Source organism: Cydia splendana, chromosome 1, assembly GCF_910591565.1.
Source record: "Cydia splendana chromosome 1, ilCydSple1.2, whole genome shotgun sequence".
Lineage (NCBI taxonomy): Eukaryota > Metazoa > Arthropoda > Insecta > Lepidoptera > Tortricidae > Cydia > Cydia splendana.
In genome coordinates this window covers 1,792,882-1,820,821 of record NC_085960.1, presented here as the reverse complement: position 1 = coordinate 1,820,821, position 27,940 = coordinate 1,792,882, and the positions used below count along the sequence as shown (strand labels likewise).

The 27,940-nt window shown below is 36.0% G+C and overlaps 1 protein-coding gene across 4 annotated transcripts; it reads left to right on the top strand.

The window, feature by feature from the left end:
* The first annotated feature begins 5,321 nt into the window (after window positions 1-5,321).
* On the top strand, window positions 5,322-27,901 carry LOC134806538 (UTP--glucose-1-phosphate uridylyltransferase). Of its 4 annotated transcripts, XM_063779841.1 has the most exons (9): window positions 5,322-5,439; window positions 6,743-6,769; window positions 22,009-22,195; window positions 22,565-22,797; window positions 23,520-23,725; window positions 24,257-24,452; window positions 24,712-25,290; window positions 25,863-27,507; window positions 27,782-27,901. In XM_063779841.1, exons 1-8 carry the CDS (start codon window positions 5,410-5,412, stop codon window positions 25,968-25,970), a joined length of 1,566 nt encoding a protein of 521 aa, XP_063635911.1. In that variant the 5' UTR covers window positions 5,322-5,409; the 3' UTR covers window positions 25,971-27,507; window positions 27,782-27,901. The 4 variants fall into 4 exon arrangements, with proteins under 4 accessions (XP_063635911.1, XP_063635925.1, XP_063635933.1 ...); XM_063779855.1 differs by lacking the exon at window positions 6,743-6,769 and having other exon boundaries at window positions 5,327-5,439; XM_063779863.1 differs by lacking the exons at window positions 5,322-5,439; window positions 6,743-6,769 and adding an exon at window positions 13,157-13,257.
* Window positions 27,902-27,940: the final 39 nt, after the last annotated feature.

Here is a 27,940-nt window from a genome sequence, read left to right as displayed (position 1 = left end):
CTCGGTCTTTAATGTTATTTCCGAAAATAATTAATTTTACTAGGTATTTAATTTTTTCGCGTATTTTAATAAGATATTACATAGGTATAACTTAAGTAAGTGAGAATGCATGGTGCTTTAAGTGTCTAATTTACCTGTTAAGTTTATATTATGTATATAAATATTCAGTATAAGCGATTAGTTTTTGTTTCATTACGTCATTAAGTAGGTACTCATTAACCTATAAACTGAAATTGATGTCATAATTTACCTGAAAAAGTGACGAAGCCCTCCAGTGGTGAAGGCCGGATTCGAACCAGAACCCGGAATCTAGTAGGGACTTAATAGTAACAATGTAATCGCCTAACTAATGAAAAGATAGTGACAAGTACCGGAGCCCATGGACATTGGACACCTGCAACATCAGAGGGGTTGCAAGTGCGTTGCAGGCCTTTAAGAAATGGTAAAGCGTGACTATATACTTCGTAGCATGCGGAGGGTACAACGATAATATAGGTAAGTTTTATCTCAAAACAACATCTGTGCCCAAGTACTTACGTGGCTTTATAAAGAGACGATGGACTAAAAAACCGGATAAGTGCGAGTCGGACTCGCCCACCGAGGGTTCCGTACTTTTTAGTATTTGTTGTGATAGCGGCAAGAGAAATACATCATCTGTGAAAATTTCAACTGCCTAGCTATCACGGTTCATGTGATACAGCCTGGTGACTGACTGACAGTGGAGTCTTAGTAATTAGGCTCCCGTTTTTACCCTTTGGGTACGGAACTCTAAAAATGGAAGTGAAACGACGTAGACTAGTTTTTCTCTTAACTTATAAACAGGCGTTTTAAACATAAACATAAACATAATTTATTCAAAAAACACGTATTTCATGGTTACATTCATATAAAACAAAGACTTAAAAATAGTGATCGTTTACATGTGCCTGAACTAGGATTCCCTGTGTTTCAGGCGTGAAATATGGCAAACATTGTTCAAGCAAATTAATTTTCACTTACAAAAAACACATTATAATTTAGCAACTTAATACTATATATTTATTTATCGTGATAATTATCCTATTTATCCTATTATCCTGTTGTAAATCCAGTCATATTGCTTATAATCATTTTACAACTATTAGTAGATTCTCTGTGTCTTCGTACGTCATATTTTAAAAATCTTAAGGCCCAGTACACAATGGGCCAGCGTGGGCCAGTCTGGGGGACGCATTTATGCGTTAGCGGGAGCAAGTGATATTGCTATCTCATTTTACCGCATGGCTGCGTCCCTTGGACTGGCCGGCGCTGGCCCATTGTGTACGCCTTTGTACATTACATTGCTAGGTTAAAGTCAGGTACCTGACACGATAGTTTCTCTATATTAATACACTCATAATAGTACATTACATACCTAGGGAGGTAAATTCGTAAATGCTCCAGATCGCAGGTGTTTGTGGCCCGAACCGAAGGTGAGGGCCATAAATATGCGATCTGGGGCTTTTACATTTACCGCCCGTAGTTTGTATAAAGTTACTAGGCGGGCCCGCGGCTTCGCTCGCGTAAATGAAATAAAGAGTTTGTCTTATGCTTCGTTAATTACCCACATTATTATGTACCTATTCAACCTTGCCAGTGTTCATAACTCTGTGATAGGGACTTCTTATTTGTAACCGTTATTTGGATAAATTAATTCGCAAATTTCTGAATAAATGATGTCATTTGATAAGATAAAATGATGGCAAGATTGTATTTTTTTTAATTATTATTTATTTTTATAAGCCCAGTCCAGTCAGCAAAAATGTTCATTAGATTAATTTCCGCCTTAAGACGAATTCGGACGACCACCGCCCATATATCGCCTTTTCATACTAACGTAGGTAGTCCCCATTTTCCTTTCTGGACATAACAATACTTACTACGGTGACGCAACGATCCAAAAAGAGTCCTGGGCTCCGATACCAGATCACGCCATGTTTCTCGGTCTTGCGATAGCTCTCGCCAGTCGCTATAGCCGAGGTTGAGCAGGTCTTGAGCAACGACGTCGTTTCTGCGGTACCTAGGACGTCCAATCGGGTGTCTCCCATTTCGTTGTCCCAAGTACGCTCTCTTCACGGCAAGATCCTCTCCCATTCTCTCTGTGTCCGAGCCACTGAAGCTAAGCCGCTTTGGTCTCTCCAATACCCAAATATATCGGAACACATCCTTATTTCTATGGCAACAAAGTTATATTACGATATATTTGGCTACTTTAGCCTGATCTATTTCATACGGACTGTACATTGGCTTCATGAATGTGTAGTTGCCATTAGATATATATCGTAGCCACCAAGGTCGCTCAAAAATATCTGAACATGCACTTTAAAGTTACATTATAATTTACATTGTTCAGACTTCAGATATTTGTGAATACCTCATCCACTCCGATATATCTACTTTCAGCAAGAAGAAAAATCTTACCTGGTCGAGTCGTATCGTATTACGCGAGAAAACAGTTTCCAAATTGATTAAGTATCTCTAAAGTCATCCCTTGAACTGATGGACTTCATATTAACGTATCCACTTTGTATTTCTGGCCTATCTCGGCAGCCCGTTCCCCGGACGAATGGCAATGTTTGCCGAAGTCGAATTTCTTTTTGACTTGATTGACTGTGAATTCAAATTGACTCCGAATAATATAACTCAAAATAAATTTAAAACAACAAAATACAAATTATTAATAATATGATAATATTAATTTGATTGATGTCATATTTGGCATAAGTCACTCGTATGGGCGTACACTAAGGTTGAGGTTGACATCACTTTTTATATTAGTTCGTATAAAAACACGTAGGAATAACTGTATGCCAACATGACAAACATAATTTAGATTACTTTACACCGAAACGAAACGAACCGAGAGTTGCCGAGAAATAGCCGATGTTCATACAATAAAGATTATTATGAAAATTTCTTTTCCTTTTTGTAAATTAAATACGCGTCGAAAGCGGTAGTTTTTACGTTCTAGTTCTATTCCCATATTTAGATAATTGATTTGAAGAGTTTTTTCTTATCATACGTGCGTCGTATTCGAGAAACGTGTCAAAAACTTTTTTAGAAATTTGTAAGGCGCCATCTCGCTTCTTCCCTCGTTTTTTATCCCGTTCTGGTTTTTCAATTTTATATATATGATACGTCTTGCCTTGGCCAGGAAGTGAGATTTTCTTCCCGTCGCGTGGGAAGAAAATCCCACTTACGGGCCTAGGGTGACGTAAAAGAAGTTTTTTGTATCCGTGGTTATACAAAGATATTTATGAATATTTGCCAAATATCTACGTAACGGCTAAAATTTCTCCTTGTAAATCTCTCCTCCACCTTATGTTTCTGTTTGAACCAACGGTTGACTGGTAGAGAATACCTTTTAGTATTAAGCCCACTATTTGTGAATTTTGGTTTGTGCAATAAATTTTTTAAAAAAATACGTTGAGCATAAAGCAAAGAGTAGTACTTATAGCATAAAGTCAAGTTGACAATTTAATCATAAAATAAATTGGAGTCGATCTCATCAAACTATTTTTTAAATATTTAATCAAAAGTGTAGTATGTGTAAAAGTGTAATGAGTATTATATCCCAACAAAAACATAAATGTGAAATGAGAGCCAAGTTCAATATTAAGAATATGTGTTGTTGTTGACTCGCTGACAAAAGAAATGAGATCTATATGGGTGCCAAGTTCTGTGCTGTGTAGAAAATCCTGAAATTATAAAGGATTTGTCTTGGCTAGTTTTTACGTATAGGTTATTTATTATATTTGACTAGGTACGTTACTTTTCTAAAATTTGGTTTGTTGGTAAAAACTAGCCAAGACAAATCCTTTATAATTTCAGGATTTTCTACACAGCACAGAACTTGGCACCCATATAGATCTCATTTCTTTTGTCAGCGAGTCAACAACAACACATATTCTTAATATTGAACTTGGCTCTCATTTCACATTTATGTTTTTGTTGGGATATCATTACTTTTTGTACAGAAATTACTATAGTAAGTATTCTATTCATCATGAAAGCAGTTTGCCTTAAGCTGAAAAGGAGACCCTCGCTAACGCGCGGTCAGTTGTCAAAAAGTTTCAGTTTTCAGATTTTTTCTTTTGTATGCGCCTAATAATCTACCTTGATGCCAAATATCAAGTTTCTAAGTCATCTAGAAGTGGGTTAGGTTTTTGGTCTATAAGTATTATTATTTTTTTCTATCGAAATATCAATAATTTCGAGTTTCCAGATTTTTCCCTTTATATACACCTAATAGTCTATCTTGATGCCAAATATCAAGTTTCTAAGTCATCTAGAAGTGGGTTAGGTTTTTGGTCTATAAGTATTAATTATTATTTTTTCCATCGAAATATCAATAATTTCCAGTTTTCAGATTTTTCCCTTTATATACACCTAACAGTCTACGTTGATGCCAAATATCAAGTTTCTAAGTCATCTAAAAGTGGGTTAGGTTTTTGGTCTATAAGTATTAATTATTATTTTTTCCATCGAAATATCAATAATTTCCAGTTTTCAGATTTTTTCCTTTACATACACCTAACAGTCTACCTTGATGCCAAATATCAAGTTTCTAAGTCATCTAGAAGTGGGTTAGGTTTTTGGTCTATAAGTATTAATTATTTTTTTTCCATCGAAATATCAATAATTTCCTGTTTTCAGATTTTTCCCTTTATATACACCTAATAGTCTACCTTCATGCCAAATATCAAGTTTCTAAGTAATCTAGAAGTGGGTTAGGATTTTGGTCTATAAGTATTAATAATTTTTTTTCCATCGAAATATCAATAATTTCCAGTTTTCAGATTTTTCCCTCTATATACACCTAATAGTCTACCTTGATGCCAAATTTCAAGTTTCTAGGTCATCTGGAAGTGGGTTAGGTTTGTGATCTATATGTCAGTCAGTCACAAAAATGCCGGTTTTTACACGTTGATTTATCAATAACTGTATGAGCTATTTTTATGAAATTTTGTATTTTGGACTAGCTAAGGGGCTTGAATACATGTGCCAAATTTCATTTGTGTAGGTTAAGTAGGTTTCAAGTTGTGAAGGGGTCAAAAGTAGCTCGAAATGGTTCGTGTAATATTACACACGGTTGCTGCGTCGCCAGTTCCTTTTTCTTTGAACTTGGCTGGACACGCTACCGCGTGTCTAGATTCTTTGGTAGTAACAATAATATAAATGGCAATAATTACGGAAATTTAAATAGGGAAATTTGCAAACAAATGTGACGAAATAAAACGCTCGCTGCGTTTCGTTTACCTGTTTGACAATCACCTGATTGTCAATGTCACTGTCAAGTGTCAAAAATCGCGAAGCGCGCTCCGCGGTCCGCTCGGCTCGGCGTGCACGAACTGATAATAAAACACTCGTGTTTTATAATATCCAGTGATAATGGCAGAAACGGCAGATTTAAATAAGAAGGTTTGTACGTACTATACATGTTTATGCTTAGGTTCTGTGATAAGACGTAATAACAGCGGTATTTATCTACTGTAACCTTGCCTCTGCGTAGAGGTCAACACTTGACGATTAGACGCTCGGATCGGACACAAGCCATTCTTGAAACATAAATAAACAACTAAGCCACAATTACTTGAATGATGAAGCGTCTTAGCATTGCTATTAGCTGAATGACATAGCATTTTTCTATGTACATATGCTTATTATACTTAGTCTAGTATTATTACGATTATAGGATAGGTACACCGGTTGTATAGGACTTTTGAAGACTTTTTTGTGTTAATATTAGCAGGTTCGTCTTAATTATTACTAATAATGTTCGTACATTTGTTACGTTTAATGTAATTATTACAATAAATAAGTATTTACTTTGTATATACAAATGCAAGTTCAATTTCGTATGCCTAAACGGCTCATCATTGCTGATGTACACAATGCCACATAAAAAAGTCAACATATTTTGGTGACCCTATAATACCAGGTTCTATTAATGAGAATGATGTATCTTATTTATCTGTTGTTCTACTATCTTTGCAATACTACCCATTGTGTACCATCACCCACACTGTTAACTGTCCATTGGTAAACCTTATTACAAAATACAACAGGCATAAGGTCTACCAATAGTGTTGCTGCTTGTACCTGCTCTACACACAGCTCAAAATTTACTTATTTAAAAGCATTCAACTAATATTTCTGGTAGTTTAAATAGTTTGGTTATTTCATTGTCTGGATACTTTGTACCTTATAAAAAACAAATCATTTATTTAAAAACAATATATCATCATCATCAGTTGTTCCCTCAATGCTGAGGATTGTGACATCATGTTGTAATGTTGCCGACCAGTCTCTTCCATAGGCTTCTGTCATCCGCCATATGTACGGCTTCCTGCAGATGTAGATGCAACGGTGTAGTAACTTGTGCGCTCCATCTAGTGGGTGGTCAAAAACAATATATATACAGTGGTATTACCAAATGAAATTAAAAACTAGCTTAGATCTAAAATAGGTGCTTGGGGCATTGTACCAAGGATGCTGGCGGCATTTCCTCGCTGTGGCTACCTCGCGCAATGGTGATACATTGTGTGAGGTAGCCCTCAGCTCTTCGGTCCCCAGTTACGTCAACCAGACGCTTCGCGATTTCTGCGAACAAGTACTACATAGGTTCACATTGACTGAAATAAACAAACTATTGAAACTAGCCCAACATCTCTAAAACTGCTATTGTTATTGGCTTGATTGACTCAATAATTGCATCTTCCAGGCGAATGACAACCGGCTGAGACCTGCGGTAAGACCTGACAGCTTTTTAGCATGCTGGTAGACTAACTTATAACTTAATACTTACATATTGGGAGACTAACTTATATTGTAGTTATAACTTTATATATTCTGGCAAACCAATTTTGTCAGTAGAAAAAAGCGCGAAATTCAAATTTTATAGCAATGAACCTCCGCGCCTACATTTAAAATTTGCCACTCTTTTCTACTGACGGAAGTTGTTTGACAGACTATATTATTAATATATACTGACTATATTTAATTAGCAATATTGACATGTATTTATGTAGGCATTCAAGTTGTTTTCAATACTTTAAAACTTTTTTATGTCTAATCCAGTTAAAATACTATATTCATGGGTATAGTGCGACATTAAATTGTAGAAATTAAATAGAATGGAACATAATTACAGTTATAAACTGAAATAAATGTCATATACTAAGAAAAAGTGACCAAGGCCTCCAGCCATTTATATAGTAGTGTTTCTACTTGATAAAAACAAATTAAAATATTTTCTGAAAAATAATTTAATTTGTTCAAATACTTCATAGTATAATTACAGTTGTTGCCATGTTTAAGCATTTTACGTTAAAAATGTGACAGTTACGTAGGAAGTGGCGCCCTCAATAATTTTATACAATTTCTTGTCGGGCTATACATAGAACTATTATCTATTCTGTATTATTATAACAAGTATTACTATGAAGCTCCGCTTCTACGGTTACGAATCCGGTGTGGCCTAGCCTTTAGTGTTAGTACCTACGTTATAATAGTTAGATAACGGCACGAGGTTACATATCAGGATACCGATAATCGATTTACCTAATGTTGAATCACTGATGCTCGTTTCACCTATTTTTAAATTACCTATCGATCATTTTACCTAAACATTGACTGACCTAAGTTTATAATACCTAAGCTCAAATAACCTAATGGACGAAACACCTAATGCACGATATACCTAATGCACGTTTTACCTACTGCAGGTTTCACCTAAAGCTATTATACCTAATGCACGAATCACCTATAGCTGATATACCTACTCTCATACTCATACTCATAATATTTATTGCATATCACATTGTATCTTAACCTATTACATAGAATTGTGTACAATATGACACCCTGTAGGGCACAGCAAACAGTTTAATAAGAGGAGATCGAGTTTTTTGTACAAAATAATAAGATTATATTAATTAGTGTTATTTATTGTATAGGTGCTTTATTAATTGCAATTATTGGTCGTGAAAAAATTCATTTAAAGTATAATAAGCTTTTTTAATGAGGTGATCTTTTAGTTTTTTAAAGAATTCAGTGTCGGACTTGGTGTTATTTATTTCGTTACTAATTTTATTGAATATTTTTATTGCCATTGAGTTAGGACTTTTTGAATGTAGTTTGAGTTTTGAGGGGATAACCTGCACCAGCTTATTTTGAAACCTACTGGCGTAACGTCGGGGTATATCTGAATGTTTGGTATAAAAATGAGGGTATTTTTTTACAAACTTACATGTTTCCAAAATGTATATTGATGTTAGGGTAAGTATTTTTAGATCGATGAAGTGTGTCTTACTACTTTCCGGTATATTTATGTTAGCCAAGATTCGAACACATTTTTTTTGTAATATAAATAGGCTTTCCACATCTGTGCTATTCCCCCATAGAATGACACCATAGGTAAGCCAAGCATGGGCATAGGAATAGTAAGCTGTTAAGGCGGTGTTGAGGTCGCATGCTTTTTTTAATTCGCGTAAGGCATACGTGAACTGGGACAATTTCGTTTTTATTTTTGCTACATGCGCTTTCCAGTTAACATTGCAGTCAACTTCGAAACCTAGAAGAGGAGCGGTATCTACACATTCTAATTTTATATTATTGAAGGTGAAATTAATATTAAGGGGTGTTTTTTGATAAGGCCTAAACTGTAAGATTTTTGTTTTTGAAAAATTTACTTCCAAATTGTGATCCGATAACCAGTCAACTACGTTTGTTAATAAAGTGCTTAAGTCTTGTGTTATATTATAATCGTCTGTACACGAAGTGAGGATGGAGATATCGTCGGCAAATAAAGTACACGTCTGCTGTATAGTTTTTGGAAGGTCGTTGATATATATCAAGAACAGGAGACATCCTATTGAGCTGCCTTGAGGTATGGAATGTTTCATCAATTTTAAATCCGAATGTGTGTAATTTATTTCGCTATTATTTTGATCGTAATTTTGTATTTCTATGCATTGCTGACGATTTTCTAGGTATGATCTGAACCAATTATGCGGAATACCCCTAACGCCTATCCCATATAATTTTTGTAATAGGATATTATACTGGACACGGTCGTACGCTTTCGTCATATCGAGCAGAATCCCGATCGCGTATTGTTTATTATTTATAACATCAATAGCATGCTGCATAAACTTGTACATAGCTAAAACCGTTGAACGATTTTTTCGAAAACCGTTTTGACTATCATTAAAGATTAAGTTTTTTTCGCAGTATTCATATAAACGTTTACTCATAGCGGTTTCGAATATTTTTGACGATGAGGGTAATAGCGCGATTGGTCTGTAGTTATTAAGTTCTGCCGTACTACCTAACCTAACCTAACCTAACCTAATGGACGATACACCTAAAGCTGATATACCTCATGAACGATGTACCTAAACTTGATTTACCTAATGGACGAAATACCTAAAACTGTTAAACCTATCGCACGAAATACCTAAAGTTGATATACCTCCTGAACGAATTACCTAATGTCGATATGCCTAATACACGGAATACCTAAAGTCTATATACCTAGCACAAAATTCATATCATTTTGCCGAATGATCAAGTGGCAACTGCAATAAATCGTATGATTTCCCAACCTTACAGTAGAAACTGTTTGGATAACAAATTAAAAATACACTTTGTATACGCTACTTTTTAGGTAGTAGAATGATTTCGTAAGTCTAATACAAAATTAGTTATCTTATCAAAAACTTAATTTTTGTAAGTTAACATCATGAAGAAGAAATAAAAGTCGGTTTTGGCACTGTTTGGTCGCAGTTAACCTAACACGGTCCTCCTCGGTTTGCTCGTCGTCGCACCTATCTCGACTCTGTCAAATGAATAGACCTTATATTATAATAAAAAACAGGAAGCCAATTGAATGATTTGGCTAAAAAAATTATATCAAATGTTGTATGTCCTAATAATATTCTACTAAACAATAATTATATTTTTGATTTTAGGTATTTCGTTCATTAAGTGCATCGACTTCAGGTATTTCGTGCATTAGGTGTATCGAATTTAGGTATTTCGTTCATTAGGTATGTTAACTTTAGGTAATTCGATCATTAGGTATACCGACTTTAGGTAATTCGTGCAGTAGGTATATTAACTTTAGGTAATTCGATTATTAGGTATACCGAGTTTAGGTATTTCGTGCATTAGGTATATCAACATTAGCTGTTTCGTGTATTAGGTATATTAGCTTTAGGTATTTCGAGTATTAGGTGTTTCAACTTTAGGTAAATCGACCATAGGTATTCTGAGCTTAGGTAAACCAATTGTAGGTGAAACGTGCAATAGGTAATTCGTTCATTAGGTGTTATGAGCTTAGGTTAATTGCTCATTAGGTATTTAAAAAAATAGGTGAAACGAGCATAGGTGATTCAACATTAGGTAAATCGATTTTTGGTATTCTGATATGTAACCCGGCACGATAATACTTAATGCCTACTTTTACGGCGCGATTCGGGAAATGAATTAGAGATTAACTAGATACGATATAGTAACGATATGTGTACCTTATGGCGGTTGGCGCTTACGCTATTAACGCCGCTCCAATATTATTGCGGCCCAATGCGACGTAAGCGACAGCCGCCATAAGGTACCTTTTGCCGTGGAACGTCACATATCTTTACTATTTCATATCTAGTGAATCTCTAATTCATTTCCCGAATCGCGGCGTCAGCCGTCATAACGTACCTTTTGCTGTGGAACGTCACATATCTTTACTATTTCATATCTAGTGAATCTCTAATTCATTTCCCGAATCGAGCCGTTACACGTGTCTATTGCAAATGGTTTACGCCATGAGCATTTTATTTCTACGCCATAGATACATAAAAAATATTATTTCTCTAGAACTAATTACATTTTCACATACCTGTACTTACCTATTAATTTAATCACAGAGAATATATATTAATAAGGTTATTATTGCATACCGTGAATTTAATCATAGGTTTTATTATATACTTACTGAACATCTATTACTATATACATGAACTATCAACTAGAAAGTAAATACTTCTTTTTAAATTAAATATTTTGATTTTATTAGAGCATTTCCATATGTTATTTAGTTGCATAATTATAGTGAGTAGTCTGAGTACTAGGTACTTACTAAGTAATACTTAGGGAGTACATAGTCATGATGATTATTACGTACTTTCGCGGACATTGTCGTGGGCAGAGGCTAGTACAGTACCTATTATAGCTCCTCTACACCAGTGTTTTTCAAACTGTATGGTGTCACGGCCCTTTATGACCACTAAATTTTTTTCGCGACCCCCCTAAACCCCGTTTCTACGTTTTACTTTCTGTGAAAGAAGAGTCGTGAAATGTATGGGATCCCATACATTCTACGGCTCTTTTCTTTCCGCACAGACTCTAACAAATTTGGAACCACAGACCAGTGTTTGGAACGCACCTTTCTATCATTCACTCAGTGACATATGCGTTTTGGAACGCACTCTATATTTATTTTTATATGATGGTATTTTACTTTTTACCACGGGAGTAAAAATTGGATATTATGAAGTAAATAAAGATAAAGTTCATGGATTCATAGCAAAAATTGAGTTATGGACAACATCTTTACACAGTCACAGTACCTATGCAGTTTGATTCTTTCCTTTTTGCATGGCTAAAATAATTCAAGGTACATCATCAGATAACTCCGTGAACGTGGAAATTGATATTTCTGCTATAGTGGAGAGCTTGCAAAGTTAACTTTTTAGTTATTTCTCAAGTGAAACACTGGTTGGTGATGAAAAATGTTGGATTTTAAATACTTTTTTGAATAAGTCCGTTGAGCTGACCGATCTCAACGCCCCAGTGAAAGAAACATTTTGGAACTTGCAGCTGATAGAATGGTGTAGAGTCTACACGATGGGCCAGCGCCGGCCACTCCAAGGGACGCAGCCATGCGGTAGAATGAGATAGCAATATCACTTGCTCCCTCTAACGCATAAATGCGTTCCTTGGAGTGGCCGGCGCTGGCCCATCGTGTAGAGGAGCCATTAAATCCCGCCTAACCCTTTTACCGCCTAAGAACCGTCAACAGATGCGCGCGGCTACAGGCCAATATCAGCCTTCGTGCATTGCGACAAGGTTCACGATGACGCGCCGCACACGATAGGCACGGGTACGGCGTTTAATAATATAAATACGAAAGTAATTATGTATGTCTGTCAGTTACTTTTTCCCGTTTAATCTACTCAATCGATTGAAACTAAATTTGGTATGGAGATAGTAGGGGCTGTCCAGAAATTACGTCATCGATTTTTGACGATTTTTGCCCCCCCCTATAATCATCCAAAAATCATGCTTCAAATGACCCCATTTCCTCCTAATTCCAATAACATCCACATAATTTCAAACTTCCTGCTACCGTCATCCGATGTCCAGCCCCGTCCCCCCCCTTATTTGAAATGACGTAATTTATGAATAGCCCCGATGCAACTAACTATGGCAACTCAAACGAGTTACAGGTGTTGATGTGTCGTCGAAAAGTTTCCAAAATTGTGAAATTTCCACGTGGAATGATTTCGGAGGCTTCTCATACCTTTGTATGAAAAACTTTATTTGTTTTCCGAGAACTTTTCCAACTTTTTGGAAAGTTTTCGCAACTTGTACATAGTTGTCTTAGGAACGGACATAGGATAGGTACCTAGTTTTTATTACAGAAATACTTCCTTAAGGGGGTGAATTTATTATGGTATCCCACATACGTCATTACCAAAGTAAAATAGAGATGACCAAAGGTGGACCAATATGTTAATGGAATGGAAGCTTTCGGATGAAGGAAGCGTCTGGCGTCCGTTAGCGGCGTTAGCTAAAATTGCGGGTCTCTTGATCTCTTCTGGATGAGATCAGCCCAGAACCGGGACAAGTGGCGTATATGCTCACTATGCTCAGCAGTAGGCGATAAAGCAGTGGCTAATATGATGATGATGAGATGAGTGGGATATGGAAGCACTCATATTCGCGGACGAAGTCGTAGGCAGAAGCTTGTATTAATATCATCCATAATTCTCTTAATACCCATATTATCTTTACTGGTCAGAGACCTATGATAGCTTATCTACTCCCGTATCGGTTCCTCCTCAACGGCGCCATCATTAGTGGCAGTTATTGTGCTGACAGTTGGCTCATAGACTAGTCGTCTCCCGCCATAATTTTTGGTGCGTTTCGTTTCTGCTTGTGAATATGGATATACTTAGCAAGGTGTGTTTTTCGGACTTGTTTTTTTTTAATTAATTATTTCGATATAATCCAGCAAGAATCGGTACGTAGCTATATTATAATCCTGAAATGTGTTACCTAACTAGTGGATTAATTGAAAAGAATAAATATTGGCCAATATCGACAATGTTGACCTAGGTGAACGGACTTTAATGCCAGTCAGAACTTTAATATTAGTTTTATTACTATATTCTTCTATTTTTATTTTCCCGCGCAAATATCTAGTGATATTTATAGGAATGATAAGTATCTTATAAATCCAGATTCTAAACTATGTGGTAAATTTTATCCAAATCCATTAAGTTTTTGCGCTATTAAATACCAAAAATATCTACTTACCTATAAATTTTAATACTACGTATATATGTCGCTACGCTACATATATGTCGCTCTCAAACAATTAATGTCGCTCTTGGAGTCTTCCTAAAACATAAAAATAAGGTCATTAACATTCGAGTACAGGCAAGTGCTATATGTGATAACCTTTACTTCACTGACGATCAAAAGTTCACCTTACGATTTCAATCGAGTAAAGTCATAATACAATTTACTAATAAAGCGTTTTTCAGTGGTTTTCTTAACACTAGGTAGTACAGGCTCTTATTTAAACACATAAGATAAAATAAAATTAAGGAAATTAATTAATTAGTAATAATTTAATTATTATTATAAATTGTAAAATGACCTGTAAAATACTAAATACTGAATAAGAAAGTTGGATTTTATCCTCAAGAGTGGCAAAGCAATTTTGTGTTGTTTCCTCCTAAGGGGCTGTTCATAAATTACGTCATCTAATTTTGACCCGCCCCCCTCCCCTAAAATCATGCTTCGAATGACCCCGTGTAGCATGACCTCCTATGTCATGCTACCATCATGCGATGTCCAGAGCCCCCCCCCCCCCCCCCCCCATTTGTGAAATGAATAGCCCTATTGACTTATAGATTTTTAAAAAAAAATTGGCTCTTAGAATTGATTGTAGTGATGATTTTGAATGTATCATCATATCATGTAAAATGGTCGAAACCATACTCACAAATAATCAACTGGATCAAAGTCAAAATACAAATATCAATCATCAGAGCTATCTCTCTAAGAATTAGAGGAACGAGAAGAAGGATAGAAAGATTTGGATCTGAAGACGGCTGTGAAATACCCATCCTTGAAGATTAGATTTCTCTTCTTGCTACCACACAACTGTATTGAAATAAGCTTAAAATTGTATTATTTAACGTAATAAATGTGTTATCATCATATCATGTATGATTTTGAAATATACTTATATTGGTACATGTAGTTATTCTGTTATTATGACAATTATGGATTATTGAAAAACACAAAAATTGCTATATGATGACCAAAACTTGCATTATCATTCTTTAAATTATGTAAATTGCACAGAGTTTACTTTACTAAAATTAACGCCTAATTATCAGTCCTTATGGATCATTTATTCTTCAACAATCCATAATTGTCATAATATTAATAACATTTAGATTTTTCACCAACTTTAAATTCTTGTGTGTTCTTACACACAATTGTAAGCTGATGAAAAAATCTGCATTGCCATTCTTAAAATTGCACAATACATCTCTAAGGATAATTTGATTAATTAGTTCTGACACTTAGGCCCACTTGCGCCATGCCACTAACCCGAGGTTAAGCGATTAAACCGTTAACCCAGTGTCAAATTGTACTGGTAACCATGGAAACTCCAGGTTTAACCGGTTAACCCCGGGTTAGTGAATGGTGCAAGTGGCCCTTAGAGACATTTATCCTTAAATAATTTTAGATTTTTGTTTGGTATTTTGAATGTTTGTTTTTTTTTTTAATATAAATATAGTTTTTTGGGAATTCGTCATTTAGAGACTTTATACATTTCTAAGTAATTTTAATATGATATTTGAGGTTCGACGTATTTTATAATTTTTTGTGTTTTTTGCTCGTACGTAAATTCAATGTTGACGTGTGAAGTGCCCTTGTGGCCTATTTGCTGAATAAATGTTGATGTTGGATGGTTTGATGGCAGTAACTATTGTGCAATTTAAAGGATGATAATGCAGATTTTGCAGCATAAATGATCTTTGTCCGTATTTGTTAGATCAATGTACTTATCAGTAAAGATATGGGTGATAGAGAATAGTGACACACCAGGTTTGTTTAGTTCGGTTTTCAAGGCTTGAGGTAATTGGTGCGGCCGCATTTACACTGCTCCCTCCCTGACATTAAAGTGTAAATGGTATAAATATAAATAAGTAATTATACGACACTTACACAAATAAACCGGTTACATCCGATAGTAAGCTCAATAAGACTTGTGTTGATGATACTATATTAAATTTATAGTACCTAGAAAAACAACTCGATTGATCATACATTTTTACACCTCGCAATTGATCCCAATGTCATTAAGTCAGGGCCTGATAATGTCCCTGAAAAATCGAGAGAACATTCCAAGCAAAAAGTGTAATATCTATAAATCTAGATTATTAAAGAAGTGCTGCTATAAATCTAGCAATTACCTAATAATAGGAAAATGATATAATTATACGTGTGTAAGTGAACTGATGTAGTACCTACTGTAAGCTTGCACTGGATAAAAAAAAGCTGCTTAGATCAAATTAAGCATTCGCGAATTCGGCGGATAGTGTTCACGCCAAACACTTTTATTTTGTTCCTTAGAGTCCTACTTAAACTTAGCGAGGCCAGACTGTGTACACTATTTTTGCAATATTATTTTAATTAAAAAAAAATGCTCCTCACAGTCTAAAGAAACAAATGTACGTACGAGTTTCATTATTATTGCGTTACGGCCACACCCACACCTGCATAAATAAAATACTAAGTTAAATATGCAATGTACATATTAGCTTTAAAATACATAATACTCGCAATTATACGGTGTGATAGACGCCTGTGATAACAAACAGCGATCATACATGCTTATCAGGGACATGCCGAGGATCTTACATATTCAATCATAAAGCTTATTTTCGCTTGTCGCAGCTACAGTGTTAGCTGGTAGGGCCACTAATCAACAGTATTTTAACGTTCAGTCGTCGCCAGGATATATAGAGGCGCACTTGTTTTTAGGACATTCTTATTTTTTCGTTTCGATTCTTGTGTGTGTTTTGACCTTTTGACATAATGCCGGGAGAAACTGAATTAGTGAGATCTTTGGTTAGTAATTATTTTATAAATATCAAATTATCGATAAATACTCGTATATTTAAAAAAAATACGTGGATTAGTACATTATCTAGTTTTGATTTGATATGAAGATATGGTTTGTAAAATTTTCGTAGGCATCATCGTACTCGTAAAATACTTTGTTTATTTAGTTAATTCTACAGTTTAATGTTATAACAATTTTGCATAATGACTAGATGTTTTTAGTTTAAAATATGTATTGCAGGATCATATCATAAACACTGTGGTTACGTTCTTAATATTTTGTTGTTTCTGTGTGAGAATCTTTGTGCATAGTGATAATAGTAATAAATGCTGATCTTAATAATCGGTTTTGTTAAACACTGTTACTAAAATAAGCATTGCAATTAAGGTAGGTATGTAAGTTTTAAATTGATTTTGCATATGAACTGATTTATAAAAAGAATCATTCGGTATAGTCACTCCGGTCGGTCGGTGGTCGGTCACTCTCATTAGCAACGTCAAACGATTGGTCACATTGGCCTGGCAATCGAAAAATATACATAAACTACAGGCCTTTTTGTTGTGTTTTTAGATACTTGTTTATTATACGTTAGACGTGAGTTTATTTAGATGTTAGCGATGAGGAAAAGCTGAATTATGATTAGTTTTAAGTTAACCCGCAGATATTGTCGATGTCGAGTATTTGATCATAGCGAGAAACAGGAAATATGAAATATTTACTTATTCATGATATTCACGATAAATTACGTAGTTATACCTACATATTCTACCTATATAAGAACACAGTTCAAGGTTTCTGTAGGTATGTATTATACCTATTGTATTTTTCAAACTGGAAGGGTGCGATGATAGATGTAGCTGCTTTGTTACTGCACACCGTTGTATGGGGACCTTGCACTTTGAGACTATGCGCTGAAACTTGGCACAGTTGATTCTTAGCTGGTCATGAGCAGATACAGACCGGGAGACCTCGAGAGCCATGTCTCATTTAGTGGGGGGGAGGGGGGGAAGTTCGACGCCGCCGCGCTTCACTTGGAGCAACATTTCTCTAAAACTATACCTATTAGGGAATGTAATATATCATTTTCGGATAAATTAAGGATAAGGAATCTAGTTTTGGAACAAAAACAATGCACTTTCTAACAAAAAAAAAGCATAAAGTAGAAAAGACTAAAAAACGTATTTTAGATTTTTTCATAATTACCAATTTTTTTTTAAAGTGTAGCAGGAATCTGAAAACAAAAAATACAGTCGTAAAGCTACACTTATTACGTTTAAGAAAATATATAGTTTAATATACAAAACTGTTGATAAATGGGAGATAAAAAATAATATTAAGCGTGGGTCAGAGTGATCTCAATACAAAATATTATGAATGTGGGAAAGTTAGTTATAATTTGTTCTACAATCGTTTATTTTTCTTGTTTTTCGTAAATAACTCGTAAACGGTAGCCCACAGCAAAAAATATCTTTTATGTAAATAATCTGTTTCAGATTTCTTATAAAATAAGTACTACTGTTTTTCGCTACCATCAATATTAAAAAAAAATATTGAAGGGAGAAAATAAATACTTAGGTCCCCTTTTTTAGTCATTCGTAAATAACTCGTAAACGAAGGCCAATAGCAAAAAAATTTTAGTACATGAATAATTTACATAAAATTTCCTACAAAAAAGGTCATTTGAACTTTTTCGCTAGGATCAATATTAAAAACGATATTAAAGAGAGAAAATAAATTCTAAGGTCCCCTTTTTAAATATTGATCCTAGCGAAAAAGTTTGAATAACCTTTTTTGTAGGAAATTTTATGCTAATTATTCTTGTGTTAAAATATTTTTTGCTATTGGACATCCTTTACGAGTTATTTACGAATGACTAAAAAAGAGGACCTTAGTATTTATTTTCTCCCTTCAATATTTTTTTAAATATTGATCTTAGCGAAAAAAAGGAGCACTTATTTTATAAGAAATCTGAAACAGATTATTTACGTAAAAGATATTTTTTTGCTGTGGGCTACCGTTTACGAGGTATTTACGAAAAACTAAAAAATTAAACGATTATAGAACAAATTATAAGTAACTTTCCCACATTAATAATATTTTGTATTGAGATCACTCTGGCCCACGCTTAATATTATTTTTTATCTCCCATTTATCAACAGTTTTGTATAATAAACTATATATTTTCTTAAACGTAATAAGTGTAGCTTTACAACTATATTTTTTGTTTTCAGATTCCTACTACACTTAAAAAAAAAATTGGTAATTATGAAAAAATCCATGATACGTTTTTTTGTCTTTTCTACTTTATGTTTTTTTTTTGTTAGAAAGTGCATTGTTTTGGTTCCAAAAAAAAATTCCTCATCCTTAATTTAACCGAAAATGATATATCACATGCCCTAATAGGTACAGTATTAGAGAAATGTTGCTCCAAGTGAAGCGCGGCGGCGTCGAACTTCCCCCCCTCCCCCCACTAAATGAGACATGGCTCTCGAGGTCTCCCGGTCTGTATCTGCTCATTACCAGCTAAGAATCAACTGTGCCAAGTTTCAGCGCATAGTCACAAAGTGCAAGGTGTCGTGCACTAACAAACTAGCTAATGTCAATTTTATACAATTTTGAGACATTGGCATTTTTAGGTTACCAGTATCATCGTACCCTTTTCCAGTTTGTAAAATACCATAGTGTACGTGTACTGTCGCCATCAGATATATCGGAGCGGTAAAAATATTCACAAACATCTGAACAAAGCCTTTATTATCAAGACGTTAAAGTGCATGTTCAGATATTTTTGAGCATCTTGGCTGCTCCTATATATCTGTTGGCGACTGTAACTAATGAGCCAATTGAGTGACCTCTTGTTTAGTCGATAAACTTTTCATCGAATTAATCGAAATCGTGAATCGAATCAATCAAATTTTCATAATATAAAGTTGTTGTGGTTGAAACTTCGATTTAGCCATGGCAGTGTTCTTTATTTATTACTTTTCAAGTTTTTATATGACAATATTTTCTAGCGAAAGTTCCGAATAAAAAAAGTAGGCAATTATTGTTTTTTTTTTAGTTCCCATGGTGAATTCAGTCTGTAGAAATTGAACGATACTTACAAAAGGGCTAAAAAAGACATTTAAAGTGTCTTTAACATAGCTTATAAATATGCTTAGTGGTTATTGAACATCAAAAGAAATATATCTATATTAAAGGGTAATCTCTCCCATAAATAATCGAGAAAAACTTAGGTAGCTATTGCTACGTCTGTCGTACTATTAATTGTATACAGTTACGTGACGGCTAGTCGTATATGGCTCCTTGCTACAATTTCAAACCCTACTCCGTCGACATAAGTGACATAACATATACCTACGTAATATTTTATTACTACGACTACTAACGACATGGCTGACCAATTGCCCATTGATAGTCTTTATGTCGTGAGAATTAGGGTGTAGAATGGTGAGTGAAGTTTTTACGATGGTACGAACGACCTTCGGACATCGTTATTTATTCCCGAGCGGCATTGTAAACATATCAACATATCATCCAGCGAGTCAATTCTAGCACAAGTATACGAGTAATTTTAATCAAAGTTAACGTACTAAATACCTATTTTTCTGATTTAAAGCAATGTAAAAAAATGTGTGTAACAATTAGTTATTAAGGCCCTTTTGAACAGAGGTTCGGATAGACCTTCCATGTTTGAAATTCGTATTATCACGTAAAGTTTTCCTACTTATTTTACTGGAGTTATGTTTCAATTCAAGTAAAACAATTCAAACATATTTAATGCTCATAATATTACAATTTTACAATGAATAGGTACAGATTACAGCACCCTGTAAGGGTAGCAATTTATTTGTACATACTTTTATAGTTACTGTAAATATTTTTTTTTTTTGTTAGCCTGGTTAAGTGTCCCACTGCTGGGCAAAGGCCTCCCCTCGCTCCCTCCACTCAACCCTGTCTTTTGTAGTTTCCCGCCAATCCAGACAAAATACGTCCAAGTCGTCCCGCCATCTCCTTTTCGGTCTGCCTGCACTCCGGCTAGCACCATCTATGGTGTTCCGTGGGTCCCACTCCGTAACCATTTTGGCCCACCTTTCAGGGTGCATGCGGCAGACATGTCCAGCCCAGTCCTACTTAAGCTTAGCGGTCTTGACACCTACATCTACAACTCTAGTTCTGAAGCGCAGTTCCGTGTTTCTGATTCTATCAGTCCTGCGAACACCCAGTATACTGCGCTCCATCGCTCGCTGGCAAACCTTATATATTTATTTATTATACAAAACGTTAAAGGTACATAAATAATCATACAAAAGTAACTTAAATATATCTAAATATTAAAATATTTTAATCTAAAAGACCTCCGCGGGTTGTACCGGGTGCAAAGGTGCCCATGATACTTGCCGCGTTACCACGTTGGATAGCGATGGCCAGCCTGTAAATTAATTTATTAAGTAAGTAAGTACATTACAGTCATGTTGGTATTGGTAAGCTAGTAACAAAATTAAACAAAAAATATAATACCTATGCTCTAAAATATTAATAGTCTCCATTTATAGGTATGTTTTTTCATGAAGATGAATTACTCTTGGTACTAGCATAATACATCGCTTATGTCCTTAGGCGTCGACATCTGCTTCTTACAAAGGGGCTCGTCTGCTTGTTTGCTACCGACTCCACAAAACATTATGATCCCGCTCGGCCAGTGTTTAATTTGTTGATAAGCTTCAGTTTTGATAAAAAAATAATGGCTGCAATCATTGTCGCCGCACGCCATTACTTTTGAACAATAATGCTTACAAATTACGAGTGCAACATTTGAAATTAAAAACTGGCCAAGTGCGAGTCTGACTCGCCCACCGAGGGTTCCGTACTGTTTAGTATTTGTTGTTATTGCGGCAACATCATCTGTCAAAATTTCAACTATCACGGTTCATGAGATAATTTTTAATTTTTATTATTGTATTTTTTGTACGTGAACATTTTCAAAAAGTTTAAGTTTAAAACAGTTTTTTTTTGTTTACTGCCACACAAAATCCCGACGTATAGGTACTGCACGAAAAAAATTTAAAAATACTTTTCTTGAGAATGAGCAATATTGTAAATACTTAGGTATAGGTACTGAATTTATTTTTTCTACAAAGGACACATGTTAAAATGTAGTTTTTATTTTGTATTTTTTCGGTGACCTAGCTCCAAACTAAACAACAGTATGCTTGTCCGATACTGTTCACTAATAAAGTAGCCTAACGTATTCGAACCCAGGACTTACTAGGTATGGTCACACATTATATCTTTGTTCCGTGATGGGTAAAGACCCATCACGGAACAATGGTATTCCGGATATTAGGAAGGCTTGCGCGGAGCCGAAGCCAACACGTAAACCAATAAGGGCCTCCTTTTAGTTAGGGGTACACCGAGCGGATGCTGCCCTTGCCCGTGTCATGGGACGCATGCAGAGGCAGCACCCCACAGGATGTAAGGACTATTGAGAGATGATGGAATAAATAGAAAGCTATAAATCTTATTATTGTTACGTTAATTTGCTGTTTTTGTATTTACAGATCCGCAGTCATCAACGAACCCCCTCCGGCTCTCGCGACTTCAAAGAGGCCACAAAACGAGATGCCCTCGCAAGAGTAGAAGTGGAACTTGACAGGTTACTGGCAACGTTACCTGAGGCCCGCAAACCATTGGTCACTAAGGAGTTCCAGGGGTTTAAGAATCTCTTCAGCCGGTTCCTTGCTGAACGTAAGTGAGACAGACAGGTCAGCTCTCTCCCTCTAGCCCTCGCACGAGTAGCAGCACAAGTAGAAGTAGAACTAGAGAGATTACTGGCCACATTCGCTGAAGCCCGTAGACCGCTGGTCGTTAAGGAGTTCCAGGGGTGCCAGAATCTCTTCAGCCAGTTCCTTTTGATTCCCTGTTCATATAAAAGAGAAGAAGTAACACGTAATATTTTGGGCTTCACTTGACATTTAGAATACAAAACTCAATGAAACTTTACGTTATTGTTATTACAATGGTTGTGGTCCTAAAACTGATCCTCTAAAACTTCATTTATTGCAAGCACTGTAAATAGGTACATATGTACTTACAAATTGCTATTTCTCTTTGCAGAGGGCCCATCAGTAACATGGGAAAAGATCGAGAAACTCCCAGAGGGCGCGGTCATCGACTACGGCTCCCTCGAGACCCCAACCACAGACAATATCCACCACATGTTAGACAAACTTGTGGTGGTCAAGCTGAATGGTGGTCTGGGGACCTCTATGGGTTGCAAGGGGCCGAAGTCTGTCATACAAGTGAGGAACGAGCTGACGTTCCTGGATTTGACTGTGCAGCAGATTGAGGTTAGTATTTTTGACAGTGCAACTGGCTTCAGAATGCTATTGAGAAGACCCTGCTGTAGAAGGTCTTAGTAAAATAATTCAGGAATAGCTGAATGGTGGGCTGGGGGAGCCTCTATGGGATGTAAGGGACCGAAGTCTGTCATACAAGTCAGGAATGAGCTTACGTTCCTGGATTTAACTGTGCAGCAGATTGAGGTTAGTGTTTTTAACAATAGCAGGAATTTAAGAAAAGAAAATGCTTTCGAGGATTCCTTGTGAACAAACTAACAAGTAAAAAGGTGGTATATTAGTATCAGCGTTGGCCGAATGTTAATTGCATTTAACCATTATAAATTGAACAGTAAACCGTAACGGATGGTTAATGGCGAATAATGGTTAATTCCATTAACGTTTCGGTCAACACTGATTAGTATAGTAGTAGGTATATTAAGGTTACTTAGCATTAAACAAGCCGTGAAAAGTTCCAAGTTCTAATCAACTTTTGACCTTATTATTAGAAGCAGCCCTTATAGTTTTGCTAAGATGACTGCCATCTGATCTTCCAACCCAAAAACAAATCTAGGCCTTATTATGACTAGTTCAATTTCCTCGTGTTGTTTTCCTTCACCGAAAAGCGACTTAATAATATTGAATGATATTTCGTAAAGTTTCGAGAAACACATTACGACCCCCAGTATGAATATATATGTGACTAACACGTGTTTTCTCTTTCTGTATTCCAGCATCTGAACAAAACCTACAAATGCAACGTACCCCTCGTCCTAATGAACTCATTCAACACCGACGAAGACACCCAAAAGGTCATCCGCAAATACAAGGGCTTGAAGCTGGACATACACACATTCAACCAGTCTTGCCATCCGCGTATTAACCGGGAATCTCTACTGCCTGTGGCGAAGGATGGACACGTTTATAATGATATTGAAGCGTAAGTGTATAGCCATAAGGTTGCTTTTAGATTGGTTCTAGTGCTGTGGACATCATTCAACGGCGTAGAGACGGCAGCGTGCTGTAGGGTTCCAAAAGATATTGAAGCTTATTGATATATTAATAGTCTATTTTAAATTGGTTGCACACACATACAAGTACATTCGACCAATCTTGAAATCCGTGTATCAACAGGGAGTCTCTACTGCCAGTGGCTATGGAAGGACTCGTTCATAATGATAAAGTAGCCTAAGTATATACGAATATAACTAGCTTAGTTTAGATAGGTCAGTGGCCACAAATGTAAAAGAACTTATTTCCCGAATTTTCCAGTTTTCGCAAAACAGACTGTTTTGTGTTACCTATTTGACATTAAAAATATTGCTGATGTTTTTCATTGAATGCAACGTTCTTGACAGATATTGATGCAAAATCTAGATTGCATTTGTTTCTTTCCCTCCTCAAGCAATTAATTTCAAACCTTTAGTCAGTACAAGAGGGTCCATTTTCAGACAGCAAATCTTTTTTTCAGCTGGTACCCACCCGGTCACGGCGATTTCTACGAGTCTTTCCACAATTCCGGCCTCCTCCAGAAGTTCATCAAAGAAGGCCGTACCTACTGCTTCATCAGTAACATTGACAACCTGGGCGCCACTGTCGACCTCAACATCCTCAACTTGCTCCTCAACCCAAATCATCAACAGCCTGTCAACGAGTTCGTTATGGAGGTAAGAATTGTTTATCAAAGACTCCTGCTTCTTCAGTAATATTAACAACTTGGGCGCCACTCTCGACCTCAACCTCCTCAACTTGCTCCTCCACCTGAATCAACAGTCTCTCGATGAGTTCGTCCATGCCTCCATGTCAATTGTAATTGTCATGTGTAATATTGTCAATCTGGGCACCACTGTCGACCTCAACATACTCCTCAACCTAAACGGTCACTTTTCTTCCGGGTTCATTCTTAAACACGTTTTTTTTTTTCAGGTAACCGACAAAACCAGAGCGGACGTCAAGGGAGGCACCCTCATCCAATACGAGGACAAACTCCGCCTCCTCGAAATCGCCCAAGTGCCCAAAGAGCATGTCGACGACTTCAAATCAGTCAGCCAGTTCAAATTCTTCAACACCAACAACTTATGGGCCAAACTCGACGCCATACAAAGAGTCGTCGAACAAGGCTCTTTAAACATGGAAATAATAGTTAATAACAAGCATTTAGGCGATGGTTTGAACGTTATCCAACTTGAAACTGCTGTAGGTGCAGCTATGAAATGCTTCGAAGGAGGAATAGGCGTGAACGTACCTAGATCTAGATTTTTACCTGTGAAAAAGACCTCAGATTTGCTGCTAGTCATGTCTAACTTATACAGCCTGTCGCACGGGTCTTTAGTTATGTCAGAGCAGAGGATGTTCCCGTCCACGCCGCTTGTGAAGTTGGGGGACAACCATTTCGCGAAAGTGAAGGAGTTTTTGAACAGGTTCGCGACGATACCGGATCTGATTGAGTTGGATCATTTGACGGTGTCTGGGGATGTTACTTTTGGAAGAGGAGTTTCTTTGAAGGTTGGTAGTACATTTTTATTTGTTTGTTTATATGTTATGTTCTTATGGATCTTCACAAAAGAAAAATTGGCATTTCAATAGCTGTACTGAGTTGAAACTTTACAAGTATCTTGTAATTATTTGGTACCATCTAACTGATCTGATAATGGAGCCAGAAGATAATGGAACTCTTCGAAGTTCTTTGGGGCCAGTAAGTTCTGTAATATGTAAATCAATGTGTTTTTAAAAATGATATTTTTGGTAGACACTTGTTATTATAAGAATAGTAATGTCTAATTTCCGCGCATATTGATAAGATGTTTGACAGCCTCGTACCCTAATAGTCGGTTGTGACCTACGAAGCAGGAAGTCCCGGGTTCTAAACCGGATAAGGGCATTTATTTTTGTATTCATCACAAATAATTGTTCCTAAGATATGGATCGGTCCTTTCGTTCCCACGTATGTTTGCCGCCGCCGCCGCCGATCTCGCAAATCTCGTGGCCGGGCCGTTATTGAGCTTACTTAGGCTAGGTCGATTTGTTACATAATATTTATTTATGTGTTTCCTTATCCTTACATTCGTTATTTTCAGGGCACGGTGATCATCATAGCGAACCACGGCGACCGCATCGACATACCATCCGGAGCTGTTCTTGAGAATAAGATCGTTTCTGGCAACCTTCGCATCCTGGACCACTAACTTATCGCACATAGTGCACCTTCTTTCCGAAACCAGAGACCAGTTAATGATATAAACTACCTCTCGCCAGTATCGATATTTTGGAAGACAAAATCATCTTCGTCAATCTGCGCTTACTAGACCAGTAACTATTCGTATTTCTGCAACACTACAGACCAGAAGAAAAGTAACATGGAGTATCAAGCCTTAAGGTACGTCTAGATATGGCGAATGTACTGCGAACGCCTCACCAAGGTTCACTAATTACTTGCATTACAGATGTAGTGCATAAATGTTTTCCATCGTATTTTCTCGGAAACGTTCGTATTTGTCATGCTACTTCAGTCAAGCTCAGTACTTTTATACCGAGACTGACTGAAATAGCAAGACACGTTCGTACGTTTCCGTAGAATAATTATGCACTACTTACATCCGTACGTAGTATGATATGAAGCGCGCCTGCAGTGCGCGAAAGATTCGCGAATGTCGCGTTAGCGGGCATATTATTCGTCAGATCTGGACGCGACCTTTTATTTTATAACGTTAGTATATACTTAATGCTTATGTAATGAAATAAGGATAATACCGCGTTATTTCAAACGTTTGTTATAGTAATTTTATATTGTTCGATGTTTTAACCTTATAGGTTAATAGGCGAATAAGAACTTGGATATACAATAAACATTTGGGGTGTTTATACATTTACTTCCAAATGTGGTAGATACCTATACGGTTTTTAGTCTCGACAGTATGTTAACACGGTCTTATCACTTATCTTATAGTAATATATTCCACATAACTATTTATCTGTTAAGAGATTATCTAAGATCTTTAAATAGGAAATACGTCACGTCATGTTTACAACTAGTCTATAGGTAACTAACTGCGAAATCATGTAGATTCGGAATTATGTTAAGTGTTAAGTATTTATATTATATTATGTCAATTATTTGCTCGCATTCTTTCTAATATTTGCTCAGTAAAACGGTATTTTGCAAGTTAGATTAGTATTTGATTATGTACCCCATATTTATACTGACATAAATAGTACTTATATATTATACATATAATTTCAGACATAATGTATTGTTGCTTTAAGATCAGTCAATGAAAAATCCAGGATACCTTATGTTGTAGAGAATAAGATACTTTTTTGTAGTTTATCTTTATTTTAAAGTCGATATAATCGCATTATATTCTAAGCTTGCATAATATCCAATATGTATTGTAGTTATTGTAAATTGCCAAAAATAAATTTATTTTGCACGTTTTTATTAGCATTGTCTATTTTTAAGATTTTTATCACAATAGTTTTAAACAAATGCTGTATTTATGGCTTGTGGAACGGGCCAACAATGTTATTATGTTATTTAATTTTTCTACTTATTTGTAGATTAGAGCTGTATTTGATATTAGCATTGTGTCATGAATTGTTCAATTGTTGTAGTAAACTGTTGAAAAAAAAAGTTTGTTTAATATTTCCTTGATAAACATTCTATCCAAAGAATATAATAATATATATTCTATCTCTCTCTGATAGGTCACTAGATGGCGTTATGTTTAATGGATCCTCTACACGATGGGCCAACGCCAGCCACTCGAAGGGACGCAGCCATGCGGTAGAATAAAATAGCAATATCACTTACTCCCTCTAAAGGGGCCCACTGATTAACAGTCCGCCGGACGGTATCTGCCTGTCAGTTGTTCGGAACTGTCAAAATTTTGTTCTAACTGACAGGCCGATACCGTCCGACGGACTGTTAATCAGTGGGCCCCTTAACGCATAAATGCGTCCCTTGGAGTGGCCGGCGTTGGCCCATCGCATAGAGGAGCCATAAGCGGATGTCAAAACGAGAAATGTTACAACTGGAGATGTACTGTCGTTATTATGATACGTGTCTTTGACACAAAGTGGGATAGGTATGTTAGTAAAATAAAGCTTAGTAATATAATTTTTTTATTTACAATTACCTAAACATAAACTTAAAATT

Coding starts and splice junctions, on each gene's coding strand:
- LOC134806538 (XM_063779841.1), top strand. CDS start 5,410: ATGGCAGAAACGGCAGATTTAAATAAGAAG. Junction 5,440..6,742: donor CGGCAGATTTAAATAAGAAG/GTTTGTACGTAC, acceptor TGCATCTTCCAG/GCGAATGACAACCGGCTGAG. Junction 6,770..22,008: donor ACAACCGGCTGAGACCTGCG/GTAAGACCTGAC, acceptor TTGTATTTACAG/ATCCGCAGTCATCAACGAAC.